The sequence below is a fragment of the Sorex fumeus genome, unplaced genomic scaffold (genome assembly GCF_029834395.1).
Source record: "Sorex fumeus unplaced genomic scaffold, SorFum_2.1 ptg000126l, whole genome shotgun sequence".
In the NCBI taxonomy this organism is placed as follows: domain Eukaryota; kingdom Metazoa; phylum Chordata; class Mammalia; order Eulipotyphla; family Soricidae; genus Sorex; species Sorex fumeus.
In genome coordinates, this window is record NW_026606183.1 from 6124353 (window position 1) to 6141979 (window position 17627).

General features: G+C 42.7%; 1 protein-coding gene across 1 annotated transcript in view; it reads right to left on the reverse strand.

Annotated features, from left to right (window-relative positions):
• LOC130045011 (integrin alpha-M-like) overlaps positions 1 to 17627 on the reverse strand; it is a 68135-nt gene that overhangs the window by 22223 nt on the left and 28285 nt on the right. The window contains exons 10-13 of the mRNA XM_056137716.1: positions 16972 to 17122; positions 15738 to 15811; positions 4630 to 4759; positions 4123 to 4265 (exon numbers count right to left, since the gene is read on the reverse strand). Of these exons, the coding sequence (XP_055993691.1) occupies positions 4123 to 4265; positions 4630 to 4759; positions 15738 to 15811; positions 16972 to 17122 (498 nt within the window). The remainder of the gene's footprint in view (positions 1 to 4122; positions 4266 to 4629; positions 4760 to 15737; positions 15812 to 16971; positions 17123 to 17627) is intronic.

Genomic DNA, 17627 nt, shown 5'->3' on the forward strand with positions numbered 1-17627 from the left:
CCTCACACATGAGTGAAATCCCATAGAACCCAGGTAATGTGGAACTTTGTGACCTTGGACTCTGTGCCCAGTGGGACCCGGGAACAGAGATCCTCTGCCTGCTTCCCCCAGGGGTCACACCTGTAAGCCACTCCCAATCTCCTTATCAGCTACCCTCCAGAACTCATGACTGTTTCTCCTGGAATGCCTCTGGACTCCGTGCCAGACTGTTTTCACTCGGAGCACCCCTGAGGGGGGCGGGTGAGAGCCCTCCCTGCCCCAAGGGACCCAACCCCAGCTGATGACCTCCACTACCCAACTGCTGCCAGGCTCCAGGCTGCTTTACAGACTGCATAGACACAAAGCCGCCTCACGACACATCATAAGACACTTCCTATCCATTTTCCATAATTATCACACCATGTTTGATGGGGTTCAGATAGTAGGCAACAAATCATAGATCTATCTATCTATCTATCTATCTATCTATCTATCTATCTATCTATCTATCTATCTATGCCTCTTGGAGAGCCCAGCAAGCTACTGAGAGTATCCCGCCCACACAGGCAGAGCCTGGCAAGCTCCCTGTGGCATATTCGATATGCCAAAAACAATAACTATAACAGGTCTCATTCCCCTGACCCTGAAAGAGCCTTCCAATCATTGAGAAAGATGAGTAAGGAGAGGCTGCTAAAATCTCAGGGCCGAGACAAATAGAGGTGTTACTGGTGCCCACTCGAGTAAATCAATGAACAACGGGATGACAAGGATACAGTGATACAGCTAATATTCATTGAAACACCATCACCTGTGTCTAAAAACTCCCTGACGCCCTACCAAGAAAGGTGGTCCAAGAACCCGTCCTGCTGAAGCCCTGGCAGCCACACCCACACCCACTGCTGCAATCATGTCAAGAGCTCAACTCCACCACTTCACAAATATTCTCTACAGATATGCCAAACTGCGAATAATTTCAGGTACTCAGCCACCCAGGTTGAGATCTCTGGTGTCTTCTTGAGGTCAGGGTGGGTAACCTCCCAGCAATGCCCCCTATACTTCCAGAGGGTGGTATCATGCCACTTTCCCACACAGTCCTGCCAAGTCAACTCATTGACTCAGGCCATAGATCCTCAAGTTTCTGGACCACGTGACACCTCCTAATTTCTCAATAGTGAAATTTCAGTAGGAACACATCAAATTAGATGGGAAAGTAACATAGAAGCCAACCAAACTCAACAAGTAAGAACAATAATCAAAATGTTCAACTAGCAACAAACAACTTAATAAATTCTTAGACAAGAACTTAACCCTGTGATCAGATATAACAATTTTCATGTTAAAAAAATTTACACTAGGGTATGGTGCTGTCAACAGGTCAACCTGTACCTGCAGGTGAGTGCATCAGCAGCCTGATGGTGCCTTCAGACTTCCTGATACCCCCAAATTGCCTCTGTGTCTTTAGCTAGATTCCAACAACTTGGACCAAGTTTACCAAGAAATTAAATGGCCAAAAGTTAAGTATGTGGGAGCCATATCCACAAACCAGCTCCAGCTCAGCTATACAAGCTTATTTGTTGGCCTTATTTTAGAGACCCACAGATAAATCTCGAAGGAGATCAAAAGTCACAGTTAATCTCAGACACACACATGGCTGAACAGACTGGGATAAATTGGGGGGGGGGTGCTGTTGGCCTATTGACCTGCCCAAGCAGAGCCCCCAGGGAGCTGCTTGCTTCCACAATTCAAAATCATTGCCATATCCCTGGCCTGACTCCACTGTCTCAGGAAAGATCTCACCAAGATATAACCTGCTGAAAATTCTGGTATGTGGATTTTGTGACTGAAATCTCCAGACTTTCTAAGGGTTGTAATGGGCTTCCTTCCCCCTCAACTTCTCAGTACTCATGGAAGCACTGGCAGTCCACCCCCACGAACCAACTCCAGCACCACCCTGCAAGGTCTACTACCAGCCTTGCTTCAGAGACACATAAATAAATCTCAAAAGAGATCAAAACCAGTAGTTAATCTCTGACACACGGATGGCTGAACAGACTGGGGTAAATCGGAGGGGGACAGGTTGGCCTGTGCCCACCCAAACAGAGCCCCCAGTAGTCACTTGTTTCCACAATCCAAAATCGCTGCCATATCCCTAGACTGACTCCATCTGAGAACAGATCTCACCAAGATATAATCTACTGAAATTTTTGGTATGTGGGTTTTGTGACTGACATCTCCAGGCTTTCTTGGGTTCGGGATGGGCTACCTTCCCCCACCTCCCCGTACTTCCAGAAGCCTCAACAGTCACATCCACACCCCAAAGCTTCCACCTAATTGAAAAATGACTCCAGCCTTACCGTCCCAATAAAAATACTGAATTTCCTGAACATATACCATGGCCTCTTAGCACCTGTATTGCAAATCATAATGCATAAAAGAAAAAGGAGAGAGAGCGCAAGAAGGAAACTGCCTCCCACAGAGGGATGTTAGGGGTAGGGGGCGGGGGGCTAGGGGATGGTGGTGGGAAATGTACACTGGTGGAAGTATGGGTGCTGGATCATTGTATGATTGAAACCCAGTTAGAGACAGCTTTGTAATGATCTATCTCACATATATCCAATTAAAACAATTTTTAAAAGAGTAATGTAGAGTTCATGCCCAATTCAATCAGCTTAATCAATGACTGAATAAATAGCAGTACTCCTATATTTAAAAAAATTACACTAAAAGAAGTATCTTCTGCACAGGACCCAGAATGATAGTAAGTGGATAAAGCACTTGCTTTGCATGAAATTGACCGAGTTTCAATTCCCAGTACCATATATAGTCCCAGAACCCTATATGGTCCTCCAATCACTGCCAGGAATGATCCCAGAGAGTTGAGATAGGACTAAATCCTGACCACCATATGTGGCCTCAAAATAAACAAAATTTAATTAATCTAAATAAAATTAAAATCTTCTGCACAGTGAAGGTCTAATAAAAAAACACTCTACTAAGTGAGAAAAAAAATACTTGTACATAATACATCAGATAAAGGTTTACTATGCAAGATCTATTATGCATTCAAAACACTTAAGAACAACAAAAAATCCAATGATCCCACCCATAAATGGAAGAAGAAGATGAACAGACACTTCCTCAAATAAAACATACAATGGCCAACAATAGGCATGTGAAAAAGTGCCCATCATCACTCATAATTAGGGAAATGCAAATCAGAACAACAATGTGGTATCATCACAGTTCGTGAAAATGGCACAAATTTATCAAACTTAGCTATTGGTAAAGAATTATTATAAGCTACTCAAGTATCAGAGAAAACTAGTTTCATCCATATACAACGTACCAATTATTGGTCAAAGAGAACTGCGGATGAAAATTAAAGAAATGGACACAAATTGCAAGGATGATTTTACCTAGAGATTTTTGTCTCACATACTACTTGAATGCACTACTTAAAATGCTTTTGCAGGACAGGAATTAATACAGCAGGTAGGGTACTTGCCTGCTGTACCCTATTGCACTGGCACCACCTATGTTCTCCCCAGCCCTGCAAGAAGTGATCTCTGTGTGTAGATCCACTGGGAAAGCCCTGAGAACCATGGGGTATGACCCCAAACACACACACACACACACACACACACACACACACACAAATGCTCTTGCAGTAGTGATTCAAAATATTGAACTGCTGGAACTGCTCAGGGAGCAACCAGAAGCTTAGCTGGAGCAGGTACTAGAGGTCTTCTGAAGTGGCTTCTCTGACTTCATAAACTGCTGAATCATGGTGAAGTTCAAGGTCTTATGGAAAGGATCAAAGCATATAGAGAGGAAGGGGATATGGATAGAGGGCAACCCAGGGAAGCAGATATTTACCAAGAAATGTGGAACCATTTTAATACTTAAACATTTTAATACTTAAATCTGATTGTTAGGTTCTGGTCAATTCTTGTCTTTGAATACTGGCAGGCTCTAGAATACCTGGTTGTTATTCATTATTGTAGGGTAAGCGAGAATACAACATACTCAAATGCAAAACTGTGACTTTACAAAACTCAGTTGTGGCAACTAGCAGTGAACATCTTGGAATCTGTTTCCAGGATTCCTGCTTGTACATTCATGTTCCACACGTTCTTCACTCACCTGGTTGCCTTTGATTAAAGAGTTGGCATTCCAGAAACCAGCATCCTTCCTGAACATCACCACCAGGCCAATGTGCTGATATCTGGGTGCCCCCAGAATCAGACTTTGCACCCGGTTCCGCACGATGACTTCAGCAGCGTAACCTGAAAATGACAGTCAAAAAGAAGTTCCTTCCCTCACATCCCCTGCCTCCTCTAGCAAACCGATAAGGGCAGGGCAGCCCAGGCTTGGGAGTGTGAAGCAACTGCACACTTTCTTAACATAGTTAAAATAAAATTTTGAAATTTCTTCTTTTAAAGCTATTGCAAGAACATGGGTCAGGGTGTGGCTCAGAGGCAGACATCTGCCATACATGTATAAATCCCTTAGCTCAATCCCTAGAACCCAAAAAAGAAAAGCTATCCAAAGCACCTACCTATGAAATATTCAATTGATGTCTGCCATACATTCTAGTTAAAATGATATAACCTGTCCCATTCTTAGAATAACCCAGCCCTCTCCACTTACCTAAGTAAGCATCATTCATGTCTGAGTCTATCCTGGTTGTGTTGATGAAGTTGGCTGAATCTTTTGACGTGTACAGAAGGGCTCCACCAGCCCAGTCAAAGCTCCCCACAGTACCTAGCAAGGGACCAGTCTAGGAAATAAGGCAAATTATAATTTAGCAATCTGAGCTTCAGTGACATCTCTAACAAAATTCTAACAAAAATGGTATTTTTCTCAGAAAGAGAGCAAGTAATCCTAAAATCTGTATAGAACCACACACAAATTTTTTTGAATAGCCAAAACAATCTGGAGAGAGAAGAACAAAGTTAGAGGTATCACATTTTCTGACCTCAAGCTATATTACGAAGCTATAGCAATAAAAAAATATATGGCATTGTCTAAATATATGACATATCTATATGTCATAAAGGCAGACATATAGATCAACAGAACAGAAAAGTCATAAATAAAGCCACACTTGTTGAGGCGAGAACAATAATACAGCAGGTAGGGCGTATAATAGAGCAGCCAACCCAAGTTCAGTTTTCAGAACCCCATAATGTCCCCCAGTCCCCAAGTCCCAACTGGAGTAAGCCCTGAGCACAGAGCCAAGAGTAAGCCCTGAGCACCTCTGCGTATGGCAAAAATAAATAAATAAAAATAAAGACAAGCATGTTTAGTCGAACAATTTACAACAAAGAAGTCAAGAACAATGACAGTGTTTTTCAATCAACAGGGGCTGGAGCAATAGCACAGCGGGTAGGGTGTTTGCCTTGCTCGAGGTCGACCTGGGTTCAATTCCTCTCTCCCTCTCGGAGAACTTGGCAAGCTCCCCATGGCATATTTGATATGTCAAAAACAGTAACAACAAGTCTCACAATGGAGACATTATTGGTGCCCACTCGAGCAAATCAATGAACAACGGTAGGACAGTGCTACAGGACAGTGCATGTTGAACAACCAAAAGCAGTAGAATGAAATAGGACCACACTACCTTCTACCAAAATGAATAAAAATAAATTGGGGAGTAAGGGGGGGAGAGGTTGGGCTATACTAGGTGGTGCTCAGGGCTTACTCCTGGATCTACACTCAGGAATCACTCCTGGCAGTGCTCGGGGGCTATAGGACATGCCAGAGATCGAAGCCAGATGAGTTACAAGCAAGGCAAGCACCTTCCCTGCTGTACTACCACTCCGATCCCTGAAAATATTCTTTTTATTTTTTTAAATAAAAATGTTTATTATCACAAATTCAAAATGGATAAGAGCTAAAACCTTAAATATATAAATATATAAGAGCTAAAACTCAAAAATATATAAAGAGTCAGTAAATACCTTGCCATCACTCTTGGCGATTTTTTTTTAACTTGACAACAAAATCAACAAAAAAGAAAAGTGAGAGGGCTGGAGTGATAGCACAGCGGTAGAATGTTTGCCTTGCATGCCGCTGACCTGGGTTCGATTCCCAGCATCCCATATGGTCCCCAAGCACTGCCAGGAGTAATTCCTGAGTGCAGAGCCAGGAGTAACCCCTGTGCATCGCCAGGTATGACCCAAAAAGAAAAAAAAGAAGAAAAGTGACCCAAAAAATGTATTGAATTGAACATGGGTAAGATTGAAACAGGAATTTTTCCAAAGTAGATGTACAGATGGTCAAAACATGTATGAAAAGGCACACAGTATCACTAATCTGAAATGCGAATCAGAGTCACAATGTGAAAACAGCAAACAACAAAAAGTTGCTAAGGGACTAATCTTGAAAAGTTCTCATCAGAATGTCATGTATCAGAAAGACTGGAACTTAGTCCTATACTGAGGTTCTCCTTGCTGGAGAGTTTATTTTTCTTTCCTATCTACTTTCAAGATTGGAAATAATCAGTGCTGGCAGGTATGTGGTAAGAAAGGACCCTCATTGATTCAACTTTTATGGAAAGCAGTATGGAGATTTCTCAAAAATGTAAAAGTACAACTCCCACATGAACCATAAATTCTACTTCTCTGCACCAATCCACAAAACATTCAAACAATAATTCAGAAGGATATACACGCACCCACTGCATCATGTAGAAATGTGCACTGGTGGAGGGATGGGGGTTTGGTCATTGTGTGATTGGAACCCAAATATGAAAACTTATAACTATCTCACAGTGATTCAGTAAAATTTCACTTGATCACTTGATCACTTGACATCCTGTTACTCATCGATTTGCTCGAGTGGGCACCAGTAACATCTCCATTTGTCCCTGTCGCATGCTAGTGTATTCCAATGGTGTCTGCTTGTTTTTGGAACACGAAGGGCCTCAAACCAATCGTTCAGGGTCTTGTCGAAGAAGTATGACTATCTCGAGGGTGGGTGGCCACGTGATCTTTTGATGTCCCGTGGAATCCAGTCAGTAATGGCTCTAGTCCAGTGGTCGTCTCTAAATCTCATTATGTGTTCAGCCCATCTGATTTTCGACACCTTGGCAAACGAGACAGCGTCCCTGATTCTTGATTGTTGATGGAGGTTGGAACTCCGGATTCTTTCTCTCATTAGAGTGAAGTATGATACTCCAAGTATAGCTCTTTCAGTTCCTCTTTGGGAGACCTGAATAGAGTTCTCATCCTGTTTTCAAAGGGCCCAGGTCTCTGAGGCACATGTTAATGCAGGAATAACAGTGGAGTCCAAGAGATGTGCCTGGAGCTGGAGGTTCTTAATCCTCTTAGCTATTTTTTTCAATGCTCTTGAAGGTGTTTCAAGCCACTCTCTTCCTCCTGCGAAACTCAGGTGCCAGGTTATTCGTCATGTTGACTTCTCAACCTAAGTCCACCTAACTGTTGCATTCGGAGATGTTCATTCTGTTGAGAGTGAATGGAATGTCAGGAATGAGACCTTTTCTCATGAACATTGCCTTCGTGAGATTCAGCTGTAGTCTGACCTTTCCACACTCACTGTTGAAGTCAGCCAGCGTTTGTGCTGCTTGGCTAAATGTTTGGTGTTATTAGAACGATGTCATCAGCAAAGCGGAGGTGGTGTAGTTATTGACCATCTGTCTTCACTCCCATTCCTTCCCATTCCAGTTGTCGCATGATGTTCTCAAGGGTGGCTCTGAAGAGTTTCTGTGAAATGGTATCACCCTGCCGAACCCCTCTCTTGACATGGATGATCACTTCCTTGTAGAATGGTGAGATCCTGGTAGTGAATCCATAATACAGCTCACGGAGGATCCTGATGTATTGAGTTTGAATGCCCTGTTTGGCTAGGGCTTTGATGACCACTTAAGTCTCAACAGAATCAAAGACCTTCTTTAAATCAATGAAAGTTAGACACAACAGCATCTTGAACTCCCAAGAAACCTCAATGAGCTTGATTTTCGTATGGATATGGTCGATCGTGCTGAATCTTTTTCAGAACCCAGCTTGCTCGCATGGTTGTCCTTCATCTAGTGTTCTGCCAATCCTATTTAGGATGACTTGAGTGAACAGCTTGTAGACAACAGACAACAGGCAGATCAGGCGATAGTTGCCAATGTCGTGGATGTCTCCCTTCTTGTACAGTAGTACAATCCTGCTCGTTTTCCATTGGGATGGAACCTTGCGTTCAGACAGGTAGCGTGTGAAGATCTGAGCCAGTGTATTGATGAGAACTGGCGGCAGGTTCTTCAGGTGTTCGGGTCTGACCTTGTCTGAGCCAGGTGCTTTTCACTTCTTTACCGACTAAATGGCATTTCAGATTTCGGAAGGGAGAAAGTTGGGAACGACATATCCATCCTATGTGGGCAGGTAGACGTGGCTATCGAAGAGATCCGAGTTGAAGTCATGGATAATCTTCTCCATTGCCTTTCTGGAAGATGTGATAGATCCATCAGGACGCCGGAGGGCAGTCATCTTTTTTTTTCTTTTTTTATTAGTGAAACACCATGAGATACAGTTATAGGCTTACAAATTTTGTGCTTGGGTTTCAGTTATACAATGATCAAGTGCCCATCCCTCCACCAGTGCCCATCATCCATCACCACGGGTCCCATCATCCCCCCCACTCCCCCATCCCCCCCGTCCCATCCTGCCTCTGTGGCAGGGTATTCCCCCTTGTTCTCTCTCTCTTCTTTTGGGTACTGTGTTTTGCAAGAGAGGCATTGAGTGGCAATCATGTTTGGTCTATAGACTACTTTTAGCATGCTTCTTCCACCCTGGGAGGGTCCTCACAACACCCTTCATTTGGTGCTCTCTTCTCTATCTGAGCTTCCTTTTCACCTAGAACGTGTGGCTGGCCTTCCATTCATGGAGCAAAATTCCTGGTACTAATCTCAGCCATTCCTGGGTGTTAGTGTCCCTTTTTGTTGCTTTATGTTCCCCAGATGAATGCAATCTTTCTGTGTCTATCCCGCTCTTTCTGACTCATTTCGCTTAACATGATACTTTCCATGTAATACCACTTGTATGTAAATTTCATAACTTCATCTTTTCTAACAGCTACATAGTACTCCATTGTGTAAATGTACCAAAGTTTCTTTAACCAGTCATCTGCTCTTGGGCACTCAGGTTTTTTCCAGATTCTGGCTATTGTAAAGAGTACTGCAATGAACAAACAATTGCAGATGTCACTTCGACTATACCTTTTTGCCTCTCTGGGATATATTCCCAGGAGTGTTATAGCTGGGTCAAATGGCAGATCAAATTCTAATTTTTTGAGAGTCATCCATACTGTTTTCCAAAAGGGTTGGACCAGCCGGCATTCCCACCAGCAGTGAAGGAGGGTCCCTTTCTCGCCACATCCGCGCCAGCATTGGTTGCTTTTGTTCTTGTGGATGTGGGCCAGTCTCTGTGGTGTGAAATGATATCTCATTGTGGTTTTGATCTGCATCTCTCTGATGATTAGTGATGTAGAGCATTTTCTCATGTGCCTTTTTGCCAGTCGAATTTCTTCTTTGAGAAAGTTTCTGTTCATTTCCTCACCCCATTTTTTTGATGGGGTTGGGTGATTTCTTCTTGTGGAGTTTAACCAGTACCTTGTATATCCTTGATATCAACCCCTTGTCGGATGTGTATTTGGTGAATATCCTTTCCCATTCTGTAGGCTGTCTTTGTATTTTGGTCACTGTTTCTTTTGAGGTGCAGAAGCTTCTTAGTTTAAGATAGTCCCATTTGTCTATCTCTATTTTCACTTGCTCGGCCAGTGGCGTGACACCATTAGCTTCAATATCATGGAGAGCTTTGCCGACTTTGTCTTCAATAAACATTATGGATTCTGATCTGATGTTGAGGTCATAAATCCATTTTTATCTTACTTTTGTGCATGGTGTTAGGCAGAGATCTGAGCCCACTTTTTTGCATGTAGCCATCCAATTTTGCCAGCACAGTTTATTAAAGAGGCTTTCCCTGCTCCATTTCACTTTTCTTGCCCCCTTATCAAAGATTAGATGATTATATGTTTGGGAGGAAATGTTAGTATATTCAACTCTGTTCCATTGGTCTGCAGCTCTGCTTTTGTTCCAGTACCATGCTGTTTTAATTATTACTGCCTTGTAATAGAGTTTGAAGTTAGGGAGGTTGATTCCTCCCATTTTCTTTTTCCCAAGAATTGCTTTAGCTATTCGTGGGGGCTTATTGTTCCATATAAATTTCAGGAGTGTTTGCTCCATTTCTTTGAAGAATGTCATGGGTATCCTTATAGGGATTGTATTGAATTTGTACAGTGCTTTGGGAAGTATTGCCATTTTGATGATGTTGATTCTCCCCATCCATGAACAGGGGATATTTTTCCATTTCCTCGTGTCCTCTTTTATTTCCTGAAGTAGCGTTTTGTAGTTTTCTTTGTACAGGTCCTTTACTTCCTTAGTTAAGCTGATTCCTAGATACTTGATTTTCTGGGGCACAATTGTGAATGGGATTGTTTTCTTGATGTCACTTTCTTCTCTTTCACTATTTGCATATAGGAATGCCATGGACTTTTGGGTATTGATTTTATAGCCTGCCACTTTACTATATAAGCCTATTGTTTCTAGGAGTTTCTTGGTAGAGGTTTTAGGGTTCTCTAAGTATAGTATCACGTCATCTGCGAATAGTGAGAGCTTAATTTCTTCTTTCCCTATCTGGATGCCCTTAATATCTTTTTCTTGCCTAATCGCTATTGCAAGTACTTCCAGTACTATATTGAACAGTAGTGGAGAGAGTGGGCATCCTTGTCTAATCCCTGACCTTAGGGGGAAGGCTCTCAGTTTTTCCCCATTGAGGATGATGTTTGCTGTAGGTTTGTGGTAGATGGCTTTAACAATATTGAGGAAAGTCCCCTCTATTCCCATTTTGGCAAGGGTTTTCATCATGAATGGGTGCTGGATCTTGTCAAATGCTTTCTCTGCATCTATTGATATGATCATATGATTTTTATCTTTTCTTTTGTTGATATGATGGATTATGTTGATTGATTTCCGAATGTTGAACCATCCTTGCATCCCTGGGATGAATCCCACTTGGTCATGATGTATGATCTTTTTGATGAGTTATTGTATTCTATTGGCTAGTATTTTGTTGAGAATCTTCGCATCCGTGTTCATCAGGGATATTGGTCTGTAGTTTTCTTTTCTTGCGGTGTCTTTGTTTCCTTTTGGTATTAGAGAGATATGGGCTTCATAGAAGCTGTTTGGGAGAGTTCCTGTTTTTTTCAATTTCCTGGAAAAGCTTGAGAAGAACTGGCAATAGGTCCTCTTTAAATGTTTGGAAAAATTCGCTAGTAAATCCGTCTGGGCCTGGGCTTTTGTTTTTGGGAAGACCTTTGGTTACAGTTTCAAATTCCTTGATGTGAATAGGTCTATTCAGGTACTCTATATCTTCTTGATTCAGCTTTGGGAGATGGTAGGAATCCAGGAATTTATCCATTTCTTCAAGGTTCTCGTGTTTCGTGGTATACAGACTTTCAAAGTAGTCTCTGATGATCTCTTGAATTTCTTTAGTTTCTGTTGTGATATCCCCATTCTTATTTCTGATTCGATTTATTAGGGTTCTCTCTCTCTGTTTCTTTGTGAGTGTTGCTAGTGGTTTATCTATCTTATTTATTTTCTTGAAGAACCAGCTCTTGGTTTCATTGATCTTTCGGATTGTTTCTTTGTTTTCCATGTCGTTGATTTCTGCTCTAAGTTTTATGATCTCTTTCCTTCTGCCCGATTTAGGCTCTTTCTGTTGATCCTTTTCTAAGGTCTTGAGCTGTGAGGTCAAATTGTTTATGTGCATCGTTTCTATCGACTTAAGATATGCTTGCAGAGCTATATATTTTCCCTTTAATACAGCTTTCGCTGCATCCCATAAGTTCTGGTAGTTTGTGTCTTCATTCTCATTTGTTTCCAGGTATCTTTTGATTTCATCCTTGACTTCGTTCCTGACCCACTCGTTGTTCAGCATCGAGTTGTTTAATTTCCAGGTGTTTGATTTGGTTCTCCGTGTCTTTGTGTGATTCACTTCTATCCTCAGTGCATCATGGTCTGAAAAGATGGCTGATACTATTTCTATCTTCCTGATTCTGTTGAGGTATGTTTTGTGTCCTAGCACATGGTCTATTTTGGAAAATGTTCCATGCGTGCTGGAGAAGAATGTGTATTCTTTCTTTTTGTGGTATAAAAGGGCAGTCATCTTGATCTTGTAGTTGGCGAAGGACAGGCGGGCATTGTGAATGCTTCTCCCGGCTTCTGCTGCATCTGCCAGCACTGCTGCTCTTCTCTCTTTGAGGTCTTCCTTGATCACTTCTCTACACTGCTTTGGGAGCTCTGACGTTCGCTTGCAGTTGCCTGAGGCTTGCGCCAAGCCACGTTGATGAATGAGCTCAAGAGTTTTTGAAGACAGGCTTTTTTTGTGGCTATCTCTCTCTCTCGGTGTTCCTCACACAATCATGGAAGTGCTGAACCAGTCCATCATATTCTTCATCAATGTTGTCAAGGACAGCATCTTCCCATGTTGCCACAATAGTGCCAAAGAGGTCCCAGTTGGTGGTCATTATGGGAGTTCTCTTATTAAACTTTGCAGCCCTTTCTCCCCACTCCATGAAGTAGAATTTTGCATAAAGGAGACGGCGGTCTGATCTCATTTGGAATTTTGGGACAACAGCGACAATGGTCAGGCAAGACCGTCGATTATAATATGATGTGGTCAATTTTGTTGTGAAACCATCCACCGGGAGACTCCCATGTCCAACGTTTAAATTCGGCCTTCTGGAACTGTGAGTTACCATGGTTGGTCGACATGATGAACTCAGATAGTCTCTCACCCTGTTTATTCCATTCTAGACCATGTGTTCAATGTGCAGTTCTTTGGCTGATCTTCTCGGTCCTATCTTGGCATTAAAATCACCGACAGTGATCTTGTAGAAGGTGTGGTCTTCTTTATAGAACTTCTCCAGCTCCATGTAGAACTTCTCAATTTCTCCTTCATCGTAATTGGATGTTGTGTGTAGACAACGAAGTTGGAAACTACTGGCATTAAGCCACATCTATTCAAGTGTAATCATCCAATTCGGGTGTTAGGCATTCGAATGAATCAATGCTCATGGCCAAATTCGTGTTGACAAGGACACCAACACCACTGATTCCTCTTTTGTCACATGTTCCAAGGAACAGTTGTTCTCCAGTGTCGAAAACAGCATGATGTGATTGATGCCTTCTCGTCTCGGTCAGACCAATGATGTCATACTTGATCTTTCGTGCTTGTACCATCAGGTCCTCGATGGATGCATCCAATGCCAGCGTACGTTCATTGAAAGTACAGACAGTCATTTTTGTCCGTTTTGGCAGCCTAGTTCAGCCTTGAGATTTTATCAGCCTCTCCTTCCTCATCCTTCTTAACACTGCTGTATTGGTGGCTCTTTCAGGGTCAGGAGAATGAGACCCATTGTATTTACTGGTTTTGGCATTTAGAATACACCATGGATGGTTTTCCAGGCTCTGCTGTGCGGCAGGATATTCTTGGTAGCTTGTCAGGCTCTCCGAAAGGGATAGAGGCTTTTAGGGCGGCCTCTAATTGCCCTTGTAGGTGTTCCCATGGTTCAAATCATATTTGAACCCTATCCAATATGGTGCAGTAATCTTAGAAGATGGGTATTAAGTGTCTTATGATTTGTTGCACGGCTGCTTTGCGGCTGCATGGTCCGGAAAGTGTCCTGGAGCAGTACCGCAGCTGGGTAGTGGAGGTAGTGCAGGTAGTGGAGGTCTGCTGATGAGGTATTTATCTGGTCCCAGTAGGGTGGGTCTTCGGTGTGTAATCCATGGGTCACTGGTTGTTGGTGGAAGCAGACAGGGCAGGGTAGGGTGGGGCTTCTGGTTTTATTTCCTTGGTCTCTGGAGATTAGTGGGAGCAGCAGAGAATCTCTGTTCCTGTGTCCCACTGAGCATGGAGTCCAAGGTCACAGAGTTTCACTTACCTGGTTCCACTTACCTCCACCACCTCCACTACCCAGCCGCCGCCAAGCTCCAGGACACTTTCCGGACGCACGGGCTGAGATTCACGCACGAATGGAGCCCCACAGAACCAGGTAAGCGGAACTCTGTGACCTTGGACTCCAGGCTCAACGGGACCTGGGAACAGAGATCCTCTGCCTGCTCCCACCAATCTCCGGAGATCAAGGAATTAAAACCAGAACCCCTCTCCACCCTGCCCTGGTGGTTGCCTCCACCAATCTCCGGCAACCCAGGGATTACACACAGAAGATACACCCTACCAGTACCAGATAAATACCTCATGGCAGACCTCCACGACCTTCACTACCTCCACTATCCAGCCACCACCATGCTCCAGGACACTTTCCGGACACTTGGGCCAAGACTCACGCACAAGTGAAGCCCCACAGAACCAGGTAAGCGGAACTCTGTGACCTTGGACTCCAGGCTCAATAAAATTAAAAAAAAATAAATTGTGAGGTAGATTAGATAGATAGATAGATAGATAGATAGATAGATAGATAGATAATATATATACATAATGTAATACTATGGACAAACTGGCAGGCTACTGAATGTAACCTGCCCACACGGCAGAATCTGGCAAACTCCCCATGGCATACCCAATATACCAAATACCAGTAACAATGATGGGTCTCATTCTCCTCACCCTGAAAGAGCCTTGAATATGGCACTTTTTAAAAAATCTCAGGGCTAGGATGAAGGAGACGTTACTGGGGCCTGCTTGAGGCAATCGACGAACAACAGGATGATCGTGATTGTGATCGTGAATAGAATACTGTGTAGGTATAAGAAAATTTAAAATCATGCAGTTTTCTGCAATGTAAATGGAATTAAAGGATATCAAGTTAGATAAAAAGAAGCCAGGGGGGAGAAAGGCAAATATCAGGTACCCTCATTCCTCTGTGGAATAGAGTTAAAATAAGAGAACACAGTACTGAACAATGACAACCCCCCGCACTGGAATACAGAACCACTTATCAAATATTGCAGAAAGGGAGAGGAGGGGGAAGAGATCAAACTAGAAGAGGCAGGGGGACAGTGTTGGAGGGTCAGGGGCACTTTGGTGGTGGTGGAGAGTAGTGAGTTTCTATATCTAACTCATAAACTTTAACACTATTGTAACTTCCTAAAGTATTAATCACTATTTAATTAATCACTGTCCTCCTATTGTTCATCGATTTTCTCGAGCGGGCCCAGTAACATCTCCATTGGAGACTTTGTTTTTACTGTTTTTGGCATATCGAATACATCACGGGTAGCTTGCCAGCCTCTGCCGTGCGGGCAAGATACTCTCGGTAGCTCTCAGAGAGGGGCGGAGGAATCGAACTCGGGTCGGCCATGTTGGCTGCGTGCAAGGCAAACGCCCTACTGCTAAAGTATAATAAATTATAAAAATAAATTTTAAAAAATTTTAAAGTTCTCATCACAGATTTGAAAAAAACCCTTTTGTGATGGATGTAAGCTAGACTTACTGTAGTGACAATTAACAATATATGCATATATCAAATATTATGCTGCATACCTGAAGCTCATATGATGTGTTCGTTATGTCTCTATTTTTTTTAATACCAGGATTGACAAGAAAGAAAGAACCATGGATACCCCTTAAGAAGTTCCCTTCACCCCAATCATTGCAGAGAAAAGCTCCCAAACTCTTGGTCCCCTTCTTTCTTCTCCTCCCTCCCGATTTTAATGAAGGCCCACTTACAGAGGTGATGGCAGCACTGAAGCCTTCCTGGGACATCTCAAACTCAAAGGAGCTGGTCGTTCCTGTCTGAGTGCCTGTGGAGTGAGAAATATTTTACATTAAAGGAAGCAGAAGAAAGAGACTGGGAACTGGGACTCAAAGGCCAGACTAAAACAGGTTCAGAGAGAAACTATGTTGAACTAGAGACTAGAAATCACATATCCCTTTTATTTATTAATTAGCATTGTGGGGATCAAACCTAGGACAGTGCATCCAAGATAAGAGCTCCATCACAGAGCCACGTCCAGACTATTTCTCTTTACCAATTTCCCTTCCTTTATCTTTGCTGTTGTTGCAATAACCAAAGGTCAGACACACTTGGTTGCCATGTTTGCACACATGGCAGAAGTCACACCTGTTAATTGTGGTGCTCACATAATTTTGGTAGCAGTGATCTTCAGGGTCACACACTTTGTTCCAATGTTCACTTGAGCTTGGTCGTGGTGCACCAGAAATATGGCGTGAGGGATTCCCAACCAACAAAACCACTGGATGACACTTGGGCATGTGAGGCAGTGCCAGGCATTGAATTTGTGACTTTACTGGCCTTTGGGGTCACAAGACAGGCAACTTTGTCACTAAATCATTTGAGGTCCCACATCCCACACATTTCTGCTTTTTTCTTTCCTATCTTGACCTGAGAACCAGTGATTGGAGCTTCACATATACAAGGCATGAGTTTTACCAGTGAGTCTTATTGCAGGCCCAAACATACATGTCCCTTTTCAAGAGATGATGGTTCAACAATCTTTTTTTTTCCCAAGTGGGAATGTGATCCTAAAGTATATAATCATCCAATTTTTCAAGAGAAGCCAAAAACACAGATTGTATATAAAGCCTCCCCCTGTTTTTAAATTGTTTTATTTGGCAAACATTAAAATAAGCATCAACTATATACTAGGCACTATACTAAACACTAGGGGTACAGCAGGGATCAGACAAAAATGTCAGCAATACGTCCAAGTTTGAGGGGGAGGCACTGTGAAATTTAGCTCCCATTTCCCCAATTTTCAAACCATACAAAAACACAAAAAACTAGAGGGGAAAAATCTAGAGCCTTCCATTTCAAAGGAATAACTTAGTAGGAGCTTGAGGATGTAAAAGTCAGGACAGCCTAGTATCTAGGAGAAAATAGATGTTTTGAGGCAAGTGGCTGCTTCTGAAGATGCTCTCAAAATGCAGGACCCAAGCTCACCCTCAATTGCAAAGATTTTTTCCTGAAGCTGGTTCTGAATAGTCTTCAGAGCCTCAAAGTTGTTCACCTGAAACACATGGTCACGAGCTGGCTTGGAGGCGATAGTATTAAGCTCTTCACGGTGCTTATCTTTTTTGAAAGCATCGCCAACCTATTGCCAAGGAAGAGAGACCAAATTATGGATAGCAGTCTCATCCATCAGAGAAAATTCTTCAGGAAATAAATATAAAATTATATTTAACACGTAAGTTATATTTAACAAGTAAGTAATATTTAACAACAACAACAAAAACACCCTTGTGAGACCTTCTAATCTTTCTGAGTAATCTTTCTCTCATAGTAACTGGATTCAGCCATTGGTCTTGTTTTGGTCCATGATGCTTTCAAATGTAATATAAAGAAAGGTTGGGATATTTCTTGGAACATTTTTCTTTCTTCTTTTATTCCTCTATCTTAACTATGAGAACAAGTCTGGCTCACTCAAGGATGAGTCACAGAGAGTAGAAGAGTCCAGTCATCCCAGTTGTTCCTGCCATTCCAGTCCAGCAGGCAGACATAACTGAGAACCTTTAAAAATAAAGTGAACCCAGCCAGAATCAGCACAGGGGCCAACCCAACAGCAGCTGATTACAAATGCAGGATTGAGCCCAGCTGGG